This window comes from Symsagittifera roscoffensis, chromosome 4 (assembly GCF_963678635.1).
Source record: "Symsagittifera roscoffensis chromosome 4, txSymRosc1.1, whole genome shotgun sequence".
NCBI lineage: Eukaryota > Metazoa > Xenacoelomorpha > Acoela > Convolutidae > Symsagittifera > Symsagittifera roscoffensis.
In genome coordinates, this window is record NC_087065.1 from 65,269,571 (window position 1) to 65,295,368 (window position 25,798).

General features: G+C 38.0%; 2 protein-coding genes across 2 annotated transcripts in view; one reads left to right on the forward strand and one right to left on the reverse strand.

The window, feature by feature from the left end:
• Positions 1-25,798, forward strand: part of LOC134843757 (exportin-T-like) — a 551,312-nt gene that overhangs the window by 79,994 nt on the left and 445,520 nt on the right. The gene's annotated exons all lie outside the window — the stretch shown is intronic.
• Positions 30-4,284, reverse strand: LOC134844486 (MFS-type transporter SLC18B1-like). Its single transcript, XM_063861190.1, has 2 exons — positions 4,015-4,284; positions 30-1,300 (listed from the first exon to the last, which is right to left on the reverse strand). Exons 1-2 carry the CDS (start codon positions 4,277-4,279, stop codon positions 30-32), a joined length of 1,536 nt encoding a protein of 511 aa, XP_063717260.1. The 5' UTR covers positions 4,280-4,284.

A 25,798-nucleotide genomic window follows, 5' to 3' on the forward strand; every position in this document is an offset into this window, starting at 1 on the left:
TCATTTCAAATAACTTTAGTCACATCTGTTTACATCTGATGGAGATTGTATGATCTACTGATACTAGTGAGAATTTGGTTTTTAATATTTGTTTTGCTAACTTGACCTTCCTTCACTCCGTCTGTTTCTATTGACATCTCATTGGGTCCCTTTACCACAACTTCGAACCCATAAAACTGTCTCTTAACCAACTTGTAATGAATGAAGTAAACGATCTGGATAGTTCCAGTGACAAGCAGAATCCCGCAGTAGCAGAGGCATGTATTGTAAAAACCGATTTTCTCGTTGATTAAGCCACCAAATAGAAAAGCTCCGATGGCCCTGCTAGACGACGATAATAAGTTGTAGCTGCCAGCTGCTAACGTTTTAATTTCTTGCACATTTTTGTACCCCTCTGAAAGAGCGATTTTTTCGACAATAAGATAATGCGGGTTAAACACAGCTGAAGCAAGGAAGCCTATGGCTGCTAGAATACCCAAAGCGTAATAAGTATTTTCGAAGGGGTCGATCCATTTTGGCAGGTAGAATAGTAGCATAGAAATCCAAGCGGTGGCTTGTGCCACTAGAAGTATGTACACTCCATAACCATGGCCTACAAGGATTCCGTAAAGAGGCGCGGCTATGAAAAAAGCTCCCGAACATGCCATAAAAGCATATCCCGTGTCTTCTTGAGACAGACCCAAATAGTCCTGGAAATACAGAGCGAAAGCACTGTCGCGGAATCCAGTTGTTGAAAATAACATCAAAGAAGGAAATATGAAAATCCACACTTTAGGTTTGACCAAAAATTTGACAAATTCGGTCGTTCTGAATGTAGATTTCAAAGGACCGCCGACGAATTTGGAAGGTATAATGAATATAGCTGCAATGAAAGCTACGCCTTCCGCTAACCCCGTCATCAAAAACGGAAACTCATAGCCTCCAATCGGAATTAGTAGACTACCCATTGAAGGTCCGATTACCAAACCAAGTCCCAACGAAGTGTGAATAATTGCTGTCATCATGCCCATGTTCTGGGGGAATAATCTACCTGCAATAGGCAGTGCAGTGTTCTGAAGAAGGGAAGCTCCGACTCCATTGACTAGTCGGCTCGCGAGCGATAAGTGGAAGAACGAGTCGGCTCCTGTAGCTCGTGCTGACCACCCGAAAGTGGCGACTGAGACTGCACACCAAATGACTCCAACGAGGTAGAAAAAAGTTATGTTTTTGGGAGAAATGCAGCTGGCGACAAAAAAGGAAGAAACGAGGCTTGTCATGTCAAATGATGCTGTTACCCATCCTATTTCTGTGAGTGTCAAACCTAAAATAAACATTTTTCATCGCTTATCTGAATGTTTGCGTTACACTTAATAATTTTCATCAACGAGCAAAATTACTAAATACGAGCTGAAGAGCTCAAAACTGCGATCCGTGTTTGACCCTTTTAAAAATTGTATCTTAACATTTTTTTTCCGACCTTTGAAAATGGGGACGAACTTTGTTTTCGGGTGTGCTTTAGTTGTTTCTTGTTTTATTTTTGTTTTCTACATAAACTCAGGTACCAAAAATAATTATCGGGGAATGCCTTTCAATCGTGATTTGATCGAACTTAAGATTTTTTAGAAAAAACATTCTCAGTGGAGAGAAAAACCTGTTAGAAGTTTGTAATTTTTGGTCTAATTTTGAGCGAATAAGGTGAGCGAGCAGGCTTATTTTGTTGTTCAACCGAAAGCGTTTACCACAAATAATCGTCTTAATGGATGGTGGAGTGACTTATCATGGTAATTTTTTTGAACATTGTTTTTTTCTTGACATTTTTTAACAAAAACCGAAGCCCTATTTTATTGTGACTGTCGAAAGTTTTCGTCACATCATTTCATCACACCAAGCACAAAAAACACTATTTTGAAACATAAACAGGAAAAAAGTGCAAGCACTTTTTTGAAGAAGATGGTCGGAACATTCTGTGCTACCTGAACAACAATCGGCTGTTTTTGTTGTTCGGAGCATTGCAAATAGGAGAATCTTTGTATTTGGCTGTTTTTTTTGTTTTTCGCGCAAAATTAGGTACCACAAAAATCATCGGGATGAATCGAGTGATACATCATATGAAATCTTTTATGAGTGATACATCATATAAAATAACATCATATGATACATCATTTTAATGTTTTCTAATTAAAGTATTTTGTGAAATGTTAGAAAATTTTAATTTTTTTAAAATCTATTTTTCAATTTTTGTATTGTTTTTTTTAGAAAAAATTTGTCAATCATGCTTAATTCAATTGTTTTCGACGCGATCAATGCAAAATCAGGTACCACAAATGATCATTTGAATAAGTCGAGTAATATACTGTACTAAAGATCTTTCACTTGTGACTGGAATGACATTAACATGTTTCAAAAATCGCTGTTTTATGGAATTTTTTAGACTTTAAGGATAAAAATTTAATTTTTTACTAGAAACAAAACTAGTTATGGATAATCTATTCAGCAAAAAGTTGTTTGCAAAAAAAATGTTCTTGTTTTGGAAACAGTTAAAATTGTTGTGACAAAAATTTGAAAAAAAAAATTCGTTTTTTCCAGAATTTTTTGTGTTATTCATTTTTTGAAGAAAAAAAGTTTTAGTCATGACTTCGATCATACAGTTTTTGAATTACACCATCCTCTAAAAATAACATTTATTTGAAAAAAATTTAAAAAAACTTTTTTTTTCTTTATTTTTCTATGAATCTGGTCGGAACAATCTCTGCTTTTTGCGCAAAATCAACGCAAAATTAGGGACCAAAAACTATGATTGGAATGGGTCGAGTAGTATACCATTTTAATCACCTTTCAATTTTGGCTAGAAGGACATTAAAAAGTTTCGAATAATACTTGTTTTATGGAATTTTTCTTAGACCTAAAGCATAAAAAACTTATCTTTACTACACAAAAAACTAGTTTTGGATGTTTTATTCAACACTTATTTGTAAAAAAAAAGTTTTTGTTTTGAAAACAGTTAAAATGCTTCTGACAAACATCGGGAAAAAAAATTTTTTTCTTCAATTTTTGTGTGTTATTTAATTTCTGAATAAAAATGGTTTTGATCATGCCTTGTTCGTTAATTTTCGCTGCGATCGTACAATTCTTCAATCACACCTATGACACTTATGTGAAAAAAATCATAAAAAACATTTTTTCTACATTTTTCATGAATATATTCGGAACAATCTGTGCTACCGGCACAGGTCCCCGCTATCCTTGTTGTTCCGACCATTGAAAATGGGGACAAATTTTTCATTTGTTTGTGTTTTAGCCTTTTTTGTTTTTACCAATCACAAGTACCACAAATAGTCATCGGAAAAAGTCGAGTGATAGACTATAGTAGAAACCTTTCAGTCGTGACGGGAAGAACATCAAAAAGTTATCAGAAAATTGTCCCAATGTCGAAAAAAATGTTGTCCCAATGTTGAATTTTTTGAGTTTCAATCTAACTTTGAGCGAGTAATGCGATCGAGTAATGCTCGCTATTAAGAAATCTTACTTTGTCTAGTCTCTGAGCATAAAAAACTGTTTACAAAAAGTAGTTTTTGATGTTTTATTTAACGCTTTTTAGCAAAAAAAAACGTTATCGAAAAAAAAATCAATTTTATTGTGCATCAAGTCGGAAAAAAGTACTAACATTTTTTTTCAAGTTTTTAATTTATGTTTTATTCTTCTTTTGAAGACAGCTGTTTTCGATCATGCCTAATTCACTATTTTTCTACGGGACCGATTAATTCTCGAATCACTCCACCCACTAAAAACGACACTAATTTGAAGAAGAGTAAATAAAACTTTTTTGCAATTCTTTTAAATGGAAATGGTCGGATTATTCTGTGCTACTTGCACAGTAACCGGTTACCCTTATTTCGTTTTGGGATTTGTTGTTCACCTTCTAGTAACGAAAACAGATCGTGAAGGATCCTACGAACCGCCAACCAATGGGTTGCGAGATGGAGGCTCTAGCACTAAAAGTATTCAGTTAAATATACTGATAATTTGCTGACTGACCTTTCTTGACCGCTTCTTCTGGAAAAAATGGACCGGAAAGTGACAAATTGATGCCGTCGAAGAAAATGGAAGTGGCACAAAGTAACACAGCCACCTGTCTTCGCAACAACGAATACTGAGCTGCGGTGGATTTGGGCGGGAACAATTGAGCACCTTCTGTCAATGTTATGGTTGTGGATTTGAAGTCGATCGGAGTTTCAATCTGCTTGACTTCATTGGAAGAGAGTTTTTCATCTCTATCGGTATCTACCTGTAGGTATTTCATTTTGACTTTTGAAAACCTTTTTTAAGATAGACGTTTGAATGGTTCGTGGACGATTTTTTAAAGACTGATCGTGAAATTTGATTCAGGAAAACTACTAAAAGTTCGATCATGAAAACTGCTAAAAACTAATTGCTTATGGATTTTGAACCGAAAACGAATGTTAAAATCGACTCGATTATTGCTACTCTTGATCCAGCTGAACAAAATCGCATTGTTTATAAATCATGATGGACCAATAATTAACCAAATGATTTGGTTGAATGTTGTTTAGAAGATATAATTTTGTTTATAATGCTCATTGAATGCGAGTCCATTTGAAACAAAGAATCATTTTTCGGTTTTGCCCTCTGCCATATTTAACTTGATTGTTTTGATTCCTTTCGCCTACATTAGCACTTATCTGCCAATCAACTGGCAGTCAAAAATTTACTTTTGTCATGGCCATTAAATGCACTCGCCAAATTAGCTTGACTCAAAATGAAACGGACGCGGATAACTTTAACGAACTCAGTACTACAGTAAAACTATAGGTAGCAACCAAGAAAACTTGAAATGAACCCAGAAAAAGTTTGCATATTTAAAATACAATTCAAACTGCTGCTTCGAGGTCTACTTAACGTCTTTCGACGGTTATGACTAGCCTTCAAAGAAAAGGTCAACGCAAAACAAAACGATGGAAACAAATTGATAATTTGTATCGAGCTCTTAGGTTTTAGGACTCAGCGCTGTAGAAGATGTCAAGTATTGTAACCAATCGAGCTGATGTAAAAAATGAACGCTTGCGCTTGAAGATTTTCTGTTTCTCTCGGTTCATATGCAGCTAAATCTTGAACAATTTATCTGTGAAAACTGAAACAGGTTATTTGAAACAATTAATTTGAAGTTTCCGGTTGTTTATTATGTCAACGATTTGAGAAAATATTTAGGAAGGGCAAAGTAGTGTATATGAGACCCTTGGGAAGCTACTTGAGAAGATATGAGTAAAAATATTGGATTTCAGGAAATGACCGTTAGGCAAGGTAAGCAAAGATAAAGATTTGAAAAAAGAGTCAATAGACTCACACTGTTTTTTGATGAAATGATTCAAAGACTTAGGGAACAAATAAAATGCATTCAAAAGACTCTATTTTTTGACAATTTCCAAATTTGACAATTCAACCGTAGAATAAAAGGCCAACTGCTCAAAACATTGTATGTTTTGCTAAAAATCACTTTGTTATCAAAGATAATAAAGTTAAAGTGTTTCACATTTTTTCAGTGAACCAATTGTTGACTTATTATGTGTTTCAACCTGTCATTTTAAAAATTGTGCATTTTTGGAAAGGGAGGTTTTTAAAACAAAGCAAAGTTACTAAAAAACTGAAAATCGAGACTAGCGAAAACCCATTTGGCTCGATGAGCAATGGCCTTCTGACGAGCTTTTGCTAAAACAGTATGCCGATGAGCTAAATCTGATCACTGCTACAAATAAATTCAATGCGAGCGTAAATATTGACCGATTCTCTCATTTGATGCAACAAAGTCTTGAAAATTTTTATCTGTGAACAATGAAATGGGTTAATTGAAAGCCAAATATCTTTTTTCTTCAATATAACATAGCTGCTATCAGCCCATGGACAACGCATTAGCAATAAAAATAGAACAGATTTCGCGGAAAGCAGATTTCACTCTAAGCCGCAGTAAAAATAGAAAACTTTTTTCTCAGATATAGTACTTAAACGCATAAAAAAAAATCAATCATTCTAGAAAATTTTGTTACCCAAATAATCTGAACTGAATAGTTTTTTCACGATTAAATTTATAAGAACTTTTTTTTATTGATATTCCTTGTTATTCCAGGAAGGTCTGTTGTTGACAGTTTTAGAAAATAAATGAAAAGTTCAAATTTAGAAGTGGCCTAAGCTATTCAATTTGCCATCTAATTTGCCTTTGCTAGTTTTTTTTTTAACTTTGACAACAAAAACGAGTGTCGTTCAAGTAGCTAAGAATTATGTCCTTGTAAATCAGTTGGTTGGGCGGCAGCAGAAAGCCTACGAAAACAATCAAATCATGATGGGAATTTCTTTTCTTGTTTTATTTTTGGTACTGTTTTTGTCTCAACTTATAGCTTTAGTTTTTACTTTTGCCTTGTTCAAATTTTTTGGATCCAAATACACTGTAACCATGCTACGTACACTTCAAATGAATCAATTTCCGGTGAAATTTAATAGAAGTAAAGTCAAAAATACTAGTGTAAACTAGGCAAAAATTAGCCAGAACTATGAGATTTATCTGAACGATCGAAATTTCAAAAAAAAAGTTAATCAACTGTTTCTGAAAAATTACCACAACAATTTTTTGAAGGATGGAAGAAGCGTTTCCGCAGAATGCCAAAAAAATTTTTTTAAAGCATGGAACAATTTTTTCGAAAACGAAAAATGAGTTAGTAATTATTTGAACTGGTACATCTTTTGTTATTTAAATTTTTTATCAGAGTGATGATACAACGCAGGACCAAATTTCTTTTGAATGCGACAAAAGGTTTCAGAAAAAGAAAAATAACATTTTCTAGATGTCTAATTAAATCTTTAGCGATTCACGCTCATGACAAAGCAGTAAGGAGTTTACAAAAACAACAAACATGCAGAGGTGATTGCTCACAAAAGAATATAGAATTCTATTTCCGCCGATTAATTTCGAACCTTAAATTATCCAGTTTACTAGATAATGCTCAAAAGTTCACAGATAGAAATCACAGCTTGTATTATCATTCAAAATTTGCACGAAAGGCGAACGAGACCTGTTTCATGAAACCAAACCTCATTATTATGGGAAATCAATTTCTGAATCGCAAGAAAAAATGATTTTAATTTAAGCTTTTTTTGAACACAAACCAATGGTTTACTCCAACAGAAACGTGACTAAGTTAATCGTCGAATCTAAATATCATGTGTGCGGGGATTACAAAATTAAAAATGAGAAGAAAAAGATCTGTCTAGAAGCCTAATGGAAAGTCTCAGGATGTTTGACTTGACCCTGAAATCATTGCTGGAAGCCACAAAAAAACACTCGGAGAACTTAATTGATATGGTCTTCTAATAACTTTGATGCCAAAAAATTAGTAGAAGAAGCATCTATTACTCATCGGAAGGCATTTTCAACAAAACCATTGTATTTGAAAAAAAAGCAGCGCCCCGCTCTAGCAGGTCAAGGAAAAAAATTGAGGATGAACATTGTTTTTTTTTCTTATTAAAAATTCGTTATATCAATAGATATCTTGCGCCCAATGTTTCTCGATGTACAACTAAACAAGTGTTTTCCTTCGTTTTACAATTTTGCAAGTCATCTTCAAAATACTGTGGATTAGAAACTGCCAGTTTTGGAATTGAAAGTAGCAAAAACCAAAGACATGGATTTCAATAGAAAATGAAAGTGAAAATGCGTAAAACAAAAACTACGGATTTTTTTTGTACAGAATCCTACAGATGTAGCAAATGTTCTTCTAAAAGGAAACGCAAACAGGTAACGAACGTGCTAAATTTTCAAATGAGACACAAATAGAAAAACCATTTTTATCAACATTGTGAAGCCTACAATAAACAAAAACGAAGATCAATAGTGCAATTTGAGTAATGTTTGAATATAAAATTATACCCATTTATTGTTAAAATGGACCCAGTTGAACTGAATCACTAGAAACGGACTAAATATTCAAAATTTAATAAGAAAACACTAGTGAATGCATGCTGTTTAGTGGAAGAGAAAGAAATTTTTCAAACTATTGGTATTTTGCAAAACAACAAAACCATGGTTTTAGGGCTGTGAGCTTTTGATCAAAGCAACCAAACTCACGATCTGTCATACTCTCACAGGCTTGTTCACTCGAATGGAAGAAAACTTTTTTAAAAAACAAAACTAGATACAGTGCAAAAACAACAAATCATTTCAATAAAATTAGTCACCTGGAAACGCAAATTCGAAGAAATAAGATTGACATCACTAAAATACAAAGTTCCTTCAATGTATGAACTTTATAAATGAAGTCAAAGAAATATTTTGAAAATTCATAAGAAAATAACTTATGAGTGTAGATGATTGGATGTAAACCAATAAATAACATCAAAAGAGGTAAGCATGCATTTTCTTAGTGACACATCGATTAAAACATACAAACCACAATCCGTAATGAACGTTATCAACAAAAAATGAGCGAGTTAGACTTCTTTTTAACTTGATTGTCAAACTAGGCTATAAAAATTTGTTTAAGATAAAACAAAATCCGGCGCCAAAATAAGAAAGTTTTGTTCATAAATTTAGAGGCCTATTTCTGCACAATAAATTTTTCTGTGCAATTTTTTTGGTACATTTTTTGTTGAAATTCTATTTGACGTGGTAAATAGTTTGTTTTATAATAAAAATTGTAAAAAAATTGTTGTTGATTTTTAAAACTTCGACCCACATCAACAAAAACGGTACAAGTGAACCTTTAGAGTTTCAGCGGATGAAAACCAAAGTTTTTGATTCTGGCCTTCCAAATTGCTGATAAATAGCATTGGCAAACAGGCTTGTAGTCGTATAGTGACCAATTGAACCGGCGCTCTCAAAGTTAAAAAAATTTTAAGAAACATTTTCTGTAGTGTGCTCGATTCCTAAGCGAAATTGTTATGATTATGATTATTACCTTTTTATTTCATGAAAAGGCTCTTTTTCCTTTTCTCCCCCCACCTCACACAAACATGAATCTTATAGTCTAACGAGTAGGGAAAATGAAAAAGAGCCCTTGAAAAAAGTCACAATCAACAATTGATTTAAGAACAACTGTTGTTTGAGAGAATTCAGAAGACAGTTTTGGCTGATTTTCAATGCAGAAACAAATTTATTTGTTTTGAATTCCTTCGCCGTGTTTAAAAACTTGTTTACGGAGTCCAGACACACACACACACGTCAAATGGTTATGAGCGCACAGTTTGGCCTCATAACGTCCTTTGGTGATTATGCGCGATCAACTTTTCAATTTTCCAGTAGTGTGATTACATTTGATATAAGATCATGAAATATATCTAAATGCAATTAGCAAACTGGTTTATTCTAACATGTCCGATTATATTTTACACGTGCTTCAAAGTTTTGATCCCTTTTTTGTGACCTAACCAAATTATGAATAGAAACAACAACAATAACCCGAACATTATCCAGAATGGCCCTGGAAGAGGTCGCCGCAGAAGCACAGGTCAGCAAAGTTCAAACACAGCAGGGAGTAGGGGGAGGCAGGGACAATCAGGCAGCCAAGGAGTAACCCCCCTTTACTTTGGGATAGGGAACTATGAGGGTTATGAAGACCAGGGTATCACACCCCTGGATATGGTCAGCAGCGATGCTGGAATTGATCTGGAGGAACAAGTGGAAGTCGGCGTGTATTATAAAGGTAAAAAAACTCTGATACAATCTACCCAAATAGGTTTTCCAACTTGAAACATAATTAAAGTATTACAATGCAATAAAAAATTGAGGGAGTGGGCCTATGAATGAAGCTTTATTGTAAACTGATTCGAGTGGGTGGGACATTTGTGGAGAGGGGGAGAGCTGTGAGACTATAATGGGAAACACTTTTGCTTCTTCTCCATTTCCACTCTTTTCCAGTTCCCTCTTTTGATTTTTTCGGATATTTAATATATGAAAACTTATTTAAAAGGACTTTTCATGTTACATTAAAACGTGTCAGCGTGATCAGGTAAACAAATTTCTTACATGCAAAATTCCATGTGAACAATTTTTGAACAGCTTTATTTTGAAATTCTACGAGGGGTGGGAAACTAGAAAAGAGCTTCCATTTCCCCCGCCATTTCAAATCTCATATTTCAAGTAGCGCTGTGGAAAAAGACCATTTTTTCTAGCCTTATCTTAGCCTTTCTAGGCTATTCTACGTATAATCTTTTTAAAAAATGAGCAAAACGTTGTATTATACTGCTTTTGGGGCGAAAATGATTAGGGCGGAAACGACTGGGTTTTTGGGGCGGAAGTGTCTGAGGTGCAAATAACTGGGACGAAAATATTCACGGCCAATGCCTGGTTACGAACGAATAATTGCTCTCAATTTTTCATTTTCGAAAAGTCGAATGATGGAAAGTTAATATCATACAATCAGACAAAGGTTGAAAAATTTGAAACAAATAAAAAAAACCTGAAAGGTAATAAATTCAGAGCAATCTCTATGATCAATTTCAGCCAAATACAAAATCAAAGCCTTACACTTTGCAAGCATACCATTGGGGAATCCGGGTCGCAACATGAGTTGAAACCTTTATGGGCATTTATGGGCGTATTTTTTGCTCATACAAAAAATGTGTTCGACTGTGCTCGACTCAAGTAAGATATTTTTTGAATGTCTAGACCACAAATTATGTGCTCGATCTTTTTTGAAGCAAGAGTTGAGCGGTTTGAGCGGTTTTTTAGACAATAGCGCTCAAAACCGCGCAAGATTTGAAAAGTTTTTGAGCATTTTTTTTAGATAAACCGCTCAGTAACCGCTCAAAACGCTCATTATGAAGCAAGATTTAGAGCGCAATTGTCTAAAAAAAAACGCTCAAATCGCTCAAATCTTGCTTCAAATTAGGTGAAAAATCTCGACTCGGGAAACGAGATCAGCGCTGAGAGTCGACGCATACCAAGCTTGCATACCGCACCTAGAGTGTTTTAATTGCAATCTGTTTAATTATGCTTCAGTTTTCGGCATAAAAATTTGAATAAAGCTTCTTGTTACGGTTTTAAATGATTCTAATTGGCTGAAACTTTTCGACTCGGTCTATCCATCAAGAAAAAATGCCTTTCGTTTTGTACCACAAGTTCTTGAAAGCTGAATTTTTCCACTGTGCAAATATTTTTGGAAGGATTTTGATTACTGTCTAGGAAAACTCTGGAGAGCCGGAAATTTTTCAGGTCAGGCGAGTACAGTGCCTTACAATCCTCCAAAAGAGCAAGTTAGGAGCGCAAAGAGCCCGAGGAAAGAAAGTGACACAATCTACCGAACGGTCATCACGACAGAAACCGACGTGAAAGTTGAGAACCCTTTCAAAGATAATGTCAAAATAGTCGGTGTCCAGAACCGCACCAACGTCCAACCATTCAACGAAGTAATTGGAAATACACTAGAGGTTAATGACCAACCGTCAAAGAACCGTTACCAAAACCAAAACTTGACGGCTAACATAAACAGGAACCGCAACCTGAATCTGGACGTTAACGTACGCAATCGGAGGAATATCAATATCGGGGTTGCGCCAATTAGTGACCCAAGTGGGACTTCGAGTGACTTTTCACCTTCATCGGGTTTGAGTCAACGAGGTGATAATGACGAGGCATTTTGTTCTTGTGACGTTGAGGAGCCACAGCCACAAATTCAGGGATCTTATTTTGTTTCCGAATCGAACCTAATATATTTCATTTACTCGTCTAACGTTTTTTGACTGCTTAGATTGGTAATATTGGCCGAACAAACCGCTGGAAATTGGGACAAATTAATTTGCTAGTGACCGCGGGATGGAGTCAACTTTAATGCTTACTATTGCTTGCTGTATCTGTGTTCTTTCTGATCGGTCTAGTCAGGGGCGTATCTAGGATTTTCTCGAGGGGGGGGGGGGGGCGGATTTTCAAAAAATTCTCAAAAATTTTGTCGACCTTTTTTTTAGGTCGACTAAATTGATTTTCCGAGCTCTCCTAAAGCACTAAATAGACCCTGTTTTGGCCGAAATTTCTGCGACGCAGGCAAAATTTTTGAAAAACAGGCGAAAAAAGGCGCTCTCCACTCAAAATTAGTATATATTGGCGCCAAAGGAGCTTTAGAAAAATTTTAGGGTCGATCGCCAAAAATCTGTTTCTTAAAAAGTACCAAAGGGGGGAGGGACCCTTTGGGTCGGCTGGGGGTTGCATCCCTGAGGGGGGGGGAGAGGGGGCGTCCGACTCCCCCTAAATCCGCCCTTGGGTCTAGTGATTTTTGGCTAAAAATGACTCGCACGATCGCTGCTTACAAGCATGAACTATGGTTCGAGAATTTATGGCCTTCGGTTTATATACAAACTTGCAAAATATTGGCTATATCGCTGTTCCGATATAAATATTGATTTCGAACTGGAATCACTAAATGATCTTTTGACTCAAAAGGGGAGAAAGTTTTCTAAAACTACCATAGTGATTCGGAAACCAAAACTGTCCACGTGGTCTCTTCAGTATCTCTGCAGCTGTGACGAAGATGAGAACGAAGAAGGCGAGGATGAGGACTCCTATGATAAGTTGGGGGCTGAGATGGCCAGTTATCTGCAGGAACAGATGTCCAGTGACAGGTCCGGGGGAGGGGACATGAGCTCAGGTTTAAGCACGCTTTTTTTAAGTCTTCAAACATTGAAGCAACATTCACATTTTCAGCTATAAAACAAAGCGCTCACTTTCAAACCAAAAGAGGCACCAACTGTAAATTAATTGTTGAGATCAACTCATAAAATGCAGGTGGAGCTGCGGCCTAGCATGGTTCATTCTGTGCTACTTGCATAACAGCCTGTCACTCTAATCAATTGAAAGGTTTATTATCTGAAATTTACTTTAAAGTCTAGAAATCGAAGACTAACTAATGCTTTCAGGTGAGTTTGATTTCTTCACGTCCGGATCTGGGACCACATGTGATAACATCCTGTCTCAGACCATGGGTCAAATTAGTGCAGTGGATCAGCTGCCCCCACCCGGTGAGGCCCTTGAGGCGGAGGCTCTGCGCCCCAGCTACCAGCGAAGCACCCCCACCCTACAAGGACACGCCGTCGAGAGCGAACCCAGCATACATAAGCAAATGAGGAACGCATCAGTGTTTGTTGTAAATGTGAAAAGCAAGAATTTCGGATTTTGTTTTTATTGAACGCAATATTTAACTTGATAAACTTTTCTTGAATAACTTTCAACCAATCGGACAAGCGTCGAAATATACAAACTTCTTAGGCATTTTTGTATTATCAGATTTAATTTGAATTTATCAAATTTGATTTTTTCCCAATAATTAGAGAATGACGTACGTCATACTGCAGTTTTTCAAACTGAAAACTGTCAGTCTTGTTTTGTTTACAAAACCTTTTGCAGACAAGGCGTTCCTCTTTAAGTACGGAGTACGAAACATTGTTGTCACCGAGGTCTGACGACGGTTTCTCAGGTCCAAGCAGTGCATTGGAGAGTCTACGAACGGCTTCCGAGTTTGACCCGAAAAAAGCAGACAGCTACTTTACTGCAGATGAACTGAATCTTGATAGTACTTCTGGAGAATTTGAAGACGCAAACCAAGATATTCCCCATAGCAGCGACAATAACCTAGAAACTGCTTGTAACAGATCTTTCAGCGCACATTCGACCGACTATAAAGTTAGGTCAATTGAACCCATAAGCACTGCGTCTGAGTATGCTAAGAGGACAGATATTTACAGTGAAACTGGGTTCGAACAAGGAACCGTGAGTGCTCCTCGGTCATCTCACAGTGAGGAAGATACATATGCTACTCCAAAAACACCCATAAAAGATCCGACTCTTCCTGGAGCCCCTGAGTCGATCAAGGAGTCCAGTTTCCCAACTGTATATGAGAGTTTCGACGCCGATGGTAGCGACAGCCGTCGCATGACCTACACTTTGTCACAGGAAATCACCGTCATTTCAAAACCAGATTCAGATCAAAGTCGCAAATCATCTGTAGTTGATCCATCCTTGTACAAGGAAAGAGTCTCTTCAGGCGGGTCTACGAGATCCCATGAGGTCGCGGATCTACCTGGACCTGGATCAATTGCGTCAAGTGCAAGCATCATGCGGACTCCAGGGTCAACGTCTGAAAACTTGGATCCCATTCGTTCCCGGAACATCGACAAAGATCCGACATCACGCGGAAGTAGAATTCCACCTGAAAGTCAAACAGCACAAGGTTATCCATCATACTACTCATTGGATTCAAGAACACCATTGCATCCACGAGACCCAAATAGTCCGTCTTTATATCAGGGTTTAGATACAACAGGTAGAGATTGGCTTCGCAATGATGAGGGTGGGTTCTATGATACAGTAAATTCCAGATGGGGTGACTGGTCTGACTCACAGAGTATTCCTCCACGGCCAGAGTCCAGGAGATCCAAATATGACTCACAGAGTCCAGGAGAACCAGAGAACGAGAAAAATGATTGTCATTTGTCTTCTGCGGGTCCTGCCTTTTCCTTGCATCCATCAGGTCGGGTTGTGGGTGAAGATCCTTCGTCAAGTTTAGTCAGAACTCCATCACAGTTATCAACTATTGATCAGTCGTCGAGAAGTGCGAGAAGCCCCTCTGAAAGAAACTCTCATGATCCGTCATCTGGGAATGTAAGAACTCCTTCCCAAACGACACCTGGTGATCCGTCATCTGGGAATGCAAGAACTCCTTCCCAAACGACACCTGGTGATCCGTCATCTGGGAATGTAAGAACTCCTTCCCAAACGACACCTGGTGATCCGTCATCCAGAAGTGCGCGAGCTCCATCATATACTACCCCTGGTGATCCATCTTCTAGAAATGTGAGGACACCATCTCAAACAACTCATGGAGATCCTTCATCTAGAAATGTTCACACTCCTCATGGGACAAGTGGACACCATTCATCGGGTGATCCATCATGTAGCCATATCAGAACTCCTTCTGAGTTGGAAGCAGATGAGCTTCGATCGCCTTCATATCAATCGTTGGATTCAGTTGGAAATTTTCCTGGTGAACAATCTAAAGATGACGAGACCATTTACAGCGATGAGGACGATGAGTTCCAGGACACGATGGGATCCGAGTTTGGCCCTGTCAATGAAGAAGATATCGAAAAGATGCCGTTCGTGAGGCAGCCTCTGGAAGATCGAGGCAGTGTAAGTACTTCTTTTGCATCTACTGATCCAGACGCTAAAAGTACAAGCGGTGCTTCAGTCGGACCAGATTCAGCTGAATCTTCATTTGAATATGAGGATTTTGAGCCGGAACCGCACAGTGGCCCTAAACTGAACCAAACTGACCTTAAACCAGCTGGCTCGAGCCACGCAGATGAATCAGAGTTGGTTTATGAGGATCCAAACCACTATAATATAAAGGCACAGAGACTAATTCAGTACGAAAACGATAGTGAGCCAGATGGTAACTTTTCGAATTATCAGATGTCTGAAAGCAAAATAACTCCTCGTGATGACGGAACGTACGATGTGGAGCCCTTAAGAGAGCCGTATCAACAAGTGTATCATGGACCAGTGGACGAACTTGAAGAAATCTGGACACTCGCAGAAGTTGAAAACGAAGACGATAGCTCCTTGCCTTCTGTGATGGCCCGTGCTGATGATAGCGGTGTGCCATATTTGCATGCAGCAGGGCAAGGAGTCTCGATTGAAATGTCATCTGATGTCAGTCAGCCAGTTGTTGACTCCAAGTCGTTTAGCAGAAACAACTACCCAAGCGACAACCGAACAGCTTCACTTGATTCAGCCCGACAGCAGGACAGGTCCGAAGGAAAAGGTCCATCAAGATCAATTGAAGTCGCGACAACACCCCCCAAAATGCCTAAGATTCCTCCAAATGCATTAGATAATTCGCCCCATTTGTTAAGTTACGACTCGCCATTCGGAACTGAAGATGAAGTGAAGTATAGCCGAAGCCCTCGGAAGTCAAGTGTTCCTTCGGGTCAAAGGCCTTCAAATGCTATTTACGAGATGGAAGAAATGAAAAGTGACGAGGATTTGGTGACTGAAGTGACAACCCGTACTAGTGTTACCCGGGAAACCGTAATTGAGCGGATCAAAGATGACGTGAGGCCAGATGACAGCGATGACATGTCATCAAGACATCCCACTGAAGGAATTTATCCAGCAACGAAGGATCCAACCAGAAGCCAGACTGCTTCGAGGCCCCCGGGCTCCCATGAAAGACAACCTTATGGGCCAAGTAGCCACGGGCATGACCCTGAGTCATTATATGACGACCCCTATAGTTTAAGAGATGGTGGTCCGAATTCTGAAGATGTTAGTCCGCATGGCCCGGCATCCACAATCAGTGATCCCTATGATCCAGGATCTAGAAAAAGCGGAACTCAAGGCCCAGATCCTAAGAGCAGCAAAGATGGAGTTCCATACCCAGGTTCTCAGGAGGGCAAACCATATGGCCCTGAAAGTAAGAAAAGTGGTCCAATTAGCAGTGCCTCTCGAAACAGCGGTCCTTTTGGGGTTCATAAGCCCGGGCGTTTATCCAGAGATGGTTCCGATCTTGGACCACCTAGCAAAGAAGATGTCGATGGTCCCCATTCAACTCCTAAAGATACCCCGAGAGAAAATCAGAGGCATTTTTCTGCAGACTTTTTAAAATCACTTCCATTTATTTTCATGTCAATGGAAGACATGCAGAAGTGGCCCGAGTTACTCAAAGCTAAAAGGAAAATCAAAACTACAAAACATTTGAAAACATTGCAAAGAATTACTTTCCACGAAGATATTAAAGTCGATTCGTGTTACCTAGGCGATTCTCAGCTTAGAAATTACGTTCTGGGGTTTATAGGCCATCGAAGTTTAAAACAGGCGTTGATGAACAAAGGTGCTGGAGATATCAGCAGTATTGTACCCTACATTGACAAAGATACGCTAAATAACCAGTTGGTCAGTATTCTCCAGCGAGCTGAAAAGTTGGCTAAAAATTTCAACCAACATGTTCGAAATTATGAAAGAACGTTGCAAAGACTTAGTTCAAGTGATATACTGGATTCGAAAAGTTGGAATCAAAACAGCAGTTTCAATCGCGGAGCTTCAAAACCAAAAGGCAAAGTCCAAAGTGTTGCCCCTCGAAGATATGGCGCGCCTAAAGTTCAGTCGAGGTCGCCGAAAGTTCCTGGGCACTTTTCGGCAAATCCGACCCAATCACAGGCAAAGCGAAACTTCTCGAGGCAGAATTACATGCGAGCACCTTACAACAAGGGAAGCACTTACTTTCAACGTGCAAGTAAAAAGAAGCAATCGGATGGCGGGACTCTCTCGCGAAAAACTTCGGCGACGTATCAGGAACCGACACGTTATGGAAACTTCTCGAGGAAAACGTCCTCAAGGTTGTCGGCTAAGAACACTGATTTATCAATTGACTACGAAACACCGGCTGGTGTTTCAATTGACCTTTCAGATGTTAAAAGAGACTCACCTGAACAGCCAGTTTTTCTCAAACTTGAAAAAGACGAAGCGGCAGCAAACTTGGAGAGCATTCGGTTTATGCAGAAAAATTACGCAACTGAAAACTTCCAGAAACGATTTCTGTCACCGCGAAGTTATGTTTCGGAAAAGTTATCCGAGAATACATCTCTCCACGCCGTTTCCGAATCTTTTTCGATGTCGCCGCGACGCGACAACGCGGAAGCAAACGACGCCGAGCTCAAGTTCCAGGCCTTCAAGTATTTCATTCGAGCGTTGTTTTCTCGTCTTTACGGGCCCCATGCTAAACTCACTCAGCAGCGATTGCGTAAGCTTTGGAAAACTAACAGGCGAAGCACTACAACTGATGCAACTCAACAAAACAAAGGAAACACCAAGCAGATTATTGAGGACTTGCTGCACATTCAGATCCACGCTGACATTTACGATGTTTTCTGGGAGTCTCTGGGTCTAAGAAACGACGGAACCCTGGATATGACGTCATACTTGGAAAGAGCACGTGACTGGGGAATGATATTAGCTGAAGATGACCAGTATCGACATTTTGTGTCTGCTCTGATAAAACAACTCAAAAGTAATAACTTCTACGAGAACCAACAGGTGTTTTCGAGCCAAGAAATATCCTTGGACGAAGTGACCGAATTTTTAAGCGACCTTGCTAGTGTTTTGGTTTCACCCGCCCAAGTTAAACAATTTCTGGCGTCTGTTAATTACGATCCAAATGGACCTTATTCACAGGACAGTATTATTGCTAGTATTGCTGATAAGTTCCAGAATATGTTAGAAAAATCTAGTCAGGACGGAATTTACGAAATGGCTCAAAATAAGATGCAGCGTCAAAATCAACAACAACAATTACCGCAGGATGTTTACTGAAAAATGGTCCCAAATGTTAACTTATTGTTATCTTTGTTTCATACTATTGTTTATAGTCTCATGTATGCCATAACAACTAATGTATAATATCAAAAATTTCTTCTTTGGAACTTTTTTGAGGATTCGTTGATGCTTCAAAAAAATAAATTGAAACAAAAACAAGGCTGTTTGTAACAAAGCAAAGCCCTGAAAGTTCCGACTGCACTTAAGGTCTAAGGTTCGCTTGAGAAAGATGATAAAAATTAATTTTATTTAGATTTCAAAGTGATGCAGCTTGCATATGGAAAAGTATTAAATAGACCAAGTAGTATGGCAAATTTAATATGGAACAACTTCTACAACAAAAAAATAAATAAACCGCGCCTTAATTATTGTTTCGACCATTAAAAATGGGGAGGAACTTTGTACTCGGGTGTGTTTTAATTTTTTCTTATTTTTCAGTGTCGAGAAAAACGGGTTTGATTTTTTTTTGATTTTGGTCTAACTTCGAGCTAATAAGGTGATCGTATGCGCTTGTAATAACTATTGAAAACTTAGTTATACTGAAGTATAGGTAGGTTTTGGAGCTTTTAGCGCAATTTTGGGAAACAAAAACTTGAAAATTCAAAAAAATTTCTTAATTTTTTTTCTTCGTTTTTCAAGTCTTTTTTTTTCAAAAACTAATTTCCAATTGACCTCTTAACAGTGACTCTCAAATATGTCTACGCTCTATTTTTTCGTTCTATCAGAACAAGCAACAGATCTTTTCATCACAACATGCAGAAAAAAACGGCACCAACTTGAAGAAAAACTTTTTTTTGTATTTTTTTAAGGCTGTGGTCGGATTATTCTTCTTCCAAATTGGCAATATTTAATCTTTAAGCCCCCAGGGTTTTATGAAAAATAGTCATAGGTCAAACGCCGCTTTCAATTTGAGTTCAAGACATCAAAACCTTTCAAATGAGATAAAAGTATTTCGTCAAAATTGCTATTTAAAAGTCGAAATTTGTCTGAAGAAAGAAATAACACCACGCCGATAAAAAATTTTAAATCTTTCTTTGAAACTCACGACAAAAAAAACAGAAAGAAAAATGTTGATTTTGTTGAACTCATAAGTTGATTTGAAATTAGAAAATTACAAAACTGAACGCATACGTTAACAAAGTTCGTGAGTGTAAGGTTTTAAAGATAAAAAAATCAATAAGATCATCCTAAGATAGGAATGAGAAATTATTCGTATTTCAATCCTTTTCATGAAAATTTTTATTTAAATTAAAAATTGATGGACATAAACAAAAAACTCATCATTTTAGCAAAAAAAAACAAAGTAGTCCATTGATAAGGCTGTTTGTCGTTTTTGAACAAAAACTGAATTTTTTCTTGACAAATTTGGCAGATCGAAAAATAAATAAACATGAAAAAAAGGATTTCTACAGTTTCGGATGACATTATACAGCCCAGCCTTCTTACATATTTCAACCATAAATTGATGAATTAAAGTCTTTAAAAAAAGTTTAAAAAGAAATACGAAAAAATAATGAAACAGAAAAAAGGATTGCTACAGTTTCGGATGACATTATACAGCCCAGCCTTCCTACGTATTTAAAGCATAAATTAATGAATTAAGGGTTTTTAAAAAAGTTTAAAATGAAACACGAAAAAATAATGACACAGAAACAGTGTATGATACTGTATATCGCATAAGCGAGCGAAATGTGATCATGAGACGTGAAATGTGTCAACACTGTTTGGTGCTCATGGACAATTATCTAATTCATTTCAGTATTCTCTGGTTTGGGAGGATAGATTATGCAAATCCAAGGTTTTTCCGGGCAGATGACATTGATTTTGAACCAATCAAAGGTGAATTCCTCTCTCAATTTTGTGGCAGAGACTAGACGAACGGTTTCTGAGCTTCTAAACACTATCGCGAACACAGCATGATCGGGGTAATCGAAGTTTTTCAGTGGACCCACCCCAAAACCCACAAGGTTCACGATGTGTATGCAATGTGTCTGGCTGAAGGTGGTCTGAAAAACTATAATTAAAAAACTGGGCCCGATTTTTCAGCTCAAGTGAAAAGTTAAACACCTGGTTTAAGTAAACGAATGCGGCCCCTTCTCGTTCATTAAGTTCCGCTTTAATTTCTGCACATAAATCCACATGCAATTATTTTTGATTCTGAATGGCTGGGACCAATCGTTTTCGGACTTCAGTCCGTCTCCGGAATTCTTGGTCTAGAGGTAACGAATACGCCTGAGATGGCAAAGGTACTGGGTTCGAATCTTCCGGTACCAAAATTTTTCAAATTCTCCGTGAATTCAAAATCTGGGCAGTACTCCCGTGATTTGATTTAGAGGTAACATTCACTTGATTAGATTTTTCGACATGCGAAATACAAAGGAAAATTGAAATGGCTACAAATATAGACCAAATTAGCGTCTCAGAGACAATTAACCGTCTTTTTGGGGTAATTGTCAGGAGCAGAACCTTTCGCTATAATCATAACATGGTTGTGATTATTGTGGTACCTTTAAAGCGTTGATATGTTTGTTTTCGCTGGAAAAGTTAGACGCATGGGCGACATACAAGTCAGGAGATAATCCCATTCTCATTCCAAAGCGCTTGTAGGTTGCAACTTGACTACGACAGCATTTCCCTTGTTCTGTTAAATACATCAAAAGGCCATTTCACGAAACGAAGATGCTCGCTCCCATGGCGATCATACGGGAGGATTTCCCGAGTCTTGGAAAATTTCAAAATTTTATAAGAATCTTGTAAAAAGCTTATCAGCCAAAATATTTACGTTTTAAAAGTCTATTAAGAATCTTTTAGGGTGTACTGTCAGAGGCGGATCTACGATTTTCTCGAGCGGGGGGGGGGGGGGGCGGATTTTCAAAAAATTTTCGAAATTTTTGTCGGCCTTTTTTTTAGGTCGACCGAATTGATTTTTTGATTTTTCGAGCTCTCCCTAAGCAGAGTTTAGTCCTTGTTTTGGCCAAGTTTTCTCCGCCGCAGGCAAAATTTTGAAAAAGCAGGTTTTTAGGCAAATTTTGGAAAATTTTGACAAAAAAATCGCGTTTTTTTGGCGCGCGCTCCCCCACAAAGTTAGTATATATTGGCGCCAAAGGCGCCTTTAGAAAAATTTTAGGGTCGGTCGGTCAAAAATGGATTTTTTAAAATAGTACAAAGGGGGACCCTTTGGGTTGGCAGGTGGTCGAATCCCTGAGGGAAGGAGCGTCCCCCCGCCCCCTTTCCCCCTATATCCGTTGGTGACCGACATTCAAAATATCGAAAACTTCAAAATATCCAGAATTTTGAGTCCAACAATCAAAATATCCAAAACCTTTTCTAGCGTTATCAATTGCCGCTTCAAATGAGTCATCAGCAGCTACTTCGAGTTCAAGGTGGAAGGTCAATAGCAGAAAGGCAGTGGAGGTCGCTGCTTTTTATTCTCCCTATCGCTGAAAGCGCCAGTGAATTGTCTGAGTTATGTATGAAATACAGGTGAGCCAGTTTTGCCATTGTTTTACAAAATTTCATTAAAAAATTTTTAAGATATCTTTTTTCCTTCCTCAATGTTAAATTCCTTCTCCTTATCGCGTTGGTAAGTCAACTTTCCCCCAAACGGCGTGCAGTTTTCTCATGTTATTCACGTTTTTTTCCAATCTCCGTAAAAGTTTGCTGATTTTCCCAATCTTCAAAATAACCAACATCAGGGGCGTCTTTAGGAGAGAAGGAGGAGGGGGGGACGCCCCTTCCCCTTATGGATTCCACCCCAGCCGGACCCAAAAACTCCCCCATTGTAATATTTTGAGATAACCATTTTCGGCTGATGGACCCTAAACTTTTTCCAAAGTCGCCTTCGTCGCAATATATACAAAATTTTAAGGGGGGAGCGCGCGTCAAAAAAACGCGATTTTTTGGTAAAAATCTTCCAAAAAGTGGCTTAAAACGCTAGTTTGGTCTGTTTTTTCAAAATTAAACCTGCGGGAAAGAAATTTTGGCCAAAACAGGGTCTTTTTAGTGCTTTGGGAGAGCTCGGAAAATAAATCATTTTGGTCGACCTAAAAAAAGTCGACAAAATTTTCGAATCCTCTCGAGAAAATCCTAGATCCGCCCCTGACCAACATCATGGGCGGATCTAGGATCCCCTCGAGGTGGGAGGGGGGTGGTGGATTTTCAAAAAAAAAATCGAAAATTTTGTCGACCTGTTTTTTTAGGTAGATCAAAATGATTTTCTGAGCTCTCCTAAATCTCTATAAAGACCTAAATTTAGCACAATATTGTGCGCCGCAGGCAAGTTTTTGAAAATTGCGTTTTTTTTTCAGCTAGCGCTTCCACCTCAAAATTAGTATATTTTGGAGCCAAAGGCGCCTCTAGAACAATTTTAGGGTCAGTCAGTCAAAAATGGATATCTTAAAATAGTACAAAGGGGAGACTCTTTGGGTCGGCAGTGGGTCGAATCCCTGCGGGGGGAGGCATCCGCCCCCTGTTCCTTACTAAATCCGCCCCTGTGTACTGTGTACCTCCTAAAACAATTTAAATGAAAGACTCTTATAAGAATAAAAACAAATATGTAGGTTTTTTATGAGAAAATAAATTAGAATGTAAGATTCTTAACAGTCTTGTGATAAACAAGGGTGTTGCAACCAATTACCAGACGTTTTTCCCGTAAAAGAACTTTTTCACAGAATGATCAAAATTAGAATGGGTAAATTTAGGTTGAGTTCAAAATGAATTCAAACTTTTTGCGTCTCCGGCACACAATTATTGATTGTTTCCGTAAAAACTCAACCCAGTGAAATCTTTAATCATGTATCGAAATTCATTTAAAATTCAGTATATTTGATTAAAATGCATTGTAATCTCTATAAACTATATGCTAAATTTTCATTAACTGCTGCTATCCGCACGGCCTACTCGAGTTCTAAACCTATTCAGATTATAAACAGGGGCGGATTTAGGGGGGGCGGACGCTCCCCTCCCCTCAGGGATTCGACCCCCTGCCGACCCAAAGGGTCCCTCCTTTGATACTTTTTCAGAAATCCATTTTTGGCCGACCGTCCCTAAAATTTTTCTAAAGGCGCCTTCAGCGCCAATATATACTAACTTTGAGGGGGAGCGCGCGCCAAAAAAAAAACGCGATTTTTTTGTCAAAATTTTTCAAAAAGTGCCAAAAAAAACGGCTTTTTTGACTGTTTTTTCAAAAATTTGCCTGCCGCGCAGAAAATTTAGCCAAAATAGGGGCAAAGCAGTGCTTTGGGAGAGCTCGAATCAATTTGGTTGACCTAAAAAAAAGGTCGTCAAAATTTTCGAAATTTTTTTTGAAAATCCGCCCGCCCCCCTCGAGAAAATCCTAGATCCGCCCGTGATTATAACCCCTGCTTAACCCACTGCCAATTATAAACTCTGTACACGTTCACTCTTTTCCCAGTTTATACTTACCCCAATTTTACGCCACATACCCCTAGTTTACAAACTTACAAACCTCCTCCCATTTAACCTATTCTCCCACCAGCCAAAAAAATACCCAGTTACCCCCCATTAATCTCCTCGAAAGTTACACCCCCGCTTATACCTCTCATTTACACCCTCCCATGGACATCCCCTCCCAAGTTTATCGGGCTCCACGTGGGGGGGGGGGGGATAAACGAAAGTGGTTTGGTGTAAACAGGGGTTGGGGGATGTAATCCGAGGGGGGGGGGTTGTAAGAAGGGGAGGGGTGGGGACTTAAACGAGGAGGTTTAAGCGAGGGAGGTTGGGGGTACCAAACGAAAACTTACAGAGCTGGCTTAAGTATACGAACGGCCCCCTAAGTATACGAAGTTCCGCATTAAATTCTGCACACAATTCCACTTGCAAAAGTATTTGATTCTAGGGCCAAAAACAAAAACTTTTTAACTGCTTTGCGTCTCCAGTACTCTTGGTCTAGAGGTAATGAACACGCTTGGGACGGCCCGCACCGGAGTTTTATTGATAAAAATCCATTATGCAGAAAAATATGGTTATTATAATCTACTATTGTTGCAAATTTAGACCACGAAATTGAATGAAATGTTTTTATATTTGATTGTTTCCGTAAAATCGCAATCCAATTAATATCATTATAACTGATAATATTTGCAAAAGTCTCAAAAATTTTCGCTATACTTGTGGCCTGCTCGAATTGTAAACCTATTCATTTTATAATGTCCGTTCAAACCCCTACCACCCATTTTCTCCGTACACGTCGACCCCTTCCCCCACTTTTTTCTTACCCCATGCTTACCCCACCTATCCTCATTTTAGTTCCCCCAGTTAGTCTATCCTCACTCCAGCCCCCCCCCCCCCCCCCCCAATTACCCAGTTAGCCCCCCGCTTTGTTGTCCAAATCCCCCATTACCCAAACCCCCCATTATCCCCTTCCCTTTCAGCCCCTCGAACTTCAAGCCGGGTTGGTGTAGAGGAAACGAGCGGGAGGGATAAACGTGTGATGGTGCAATTGGGGTAGGGTTGGGGATGTAAATGAGGAGGTTTAAGCGCGGATGGTGGAGATGGGTGTAATAGTGGGTGGAGTGTATACTGGAGGGACGACGAGGGAAAAAAACGGAGGTTAATTGGATCCAAGAGAGTAAATTAAAATCGGCATAAAACGAGAAACTAACAACTTATGAGAAAACATGTGAACCAAACAATTAAAAACACGATATATCTTTTGTAAGCCAAATCAAATCTCGTTTTATGTTAAAGGTTATCAAACCAAAAGCAACTGGTAAATTTTGATTTAACTGAAACTTGTCTGAAATTATAAAAATTTTAAATAAAAATTGGATTATAATCCATTTAAAAGGATTTCATTGATTTGATAGAATTCAATTTATGATCCTTTTATAATCGATTAAAATCAATTTTTTTGAAAATTTTCAGTAAATTAGATATTTCTTCGAATGCTTTGTTTTTTATGCCCTCAGTTTTCCTACTATAGGTTTTACGTCCGATTTTCAATGAAAATATTTCTGATAAAATGATTTCTTAAAACAGCAGCAATTCGCTTCAAATTCAATGTAATTTTTCATTTTATTCGGAATTTTTTTTTCTTTTTAAGCTTCACAGAAAAATTATAGGGTCGTAAGTTATAGGGACAAACGCTTCGTTTCAGCTTTTTTAAAATAGTTTTTGTAGTCGTTGTTTGTAATTTAATTTATGATCCTTTTATAATCGATTAAAATCAATTTTTTTGAAAATTTTCAGTAAATTAGATATTTCTTCGAATGCTTTGTTTTTTATGCCCTCAGTTTTCCTACTATAGGTTTTACGTCCGATTTTCAATGAAAATATTTCTGATAAAATGATTTCTTAAAACAGCAGCAGTTCGCTTCAAATTCAATGTAATTTTTCATTTTATTCGGAATTTTTTTTTCTTTTTAAGCTTCACAGAAAAATTATAGGGTCGTAAGTTATAGGGTCAAACGCTTCGTTTCAGCTTTTTTAAAATAGTTT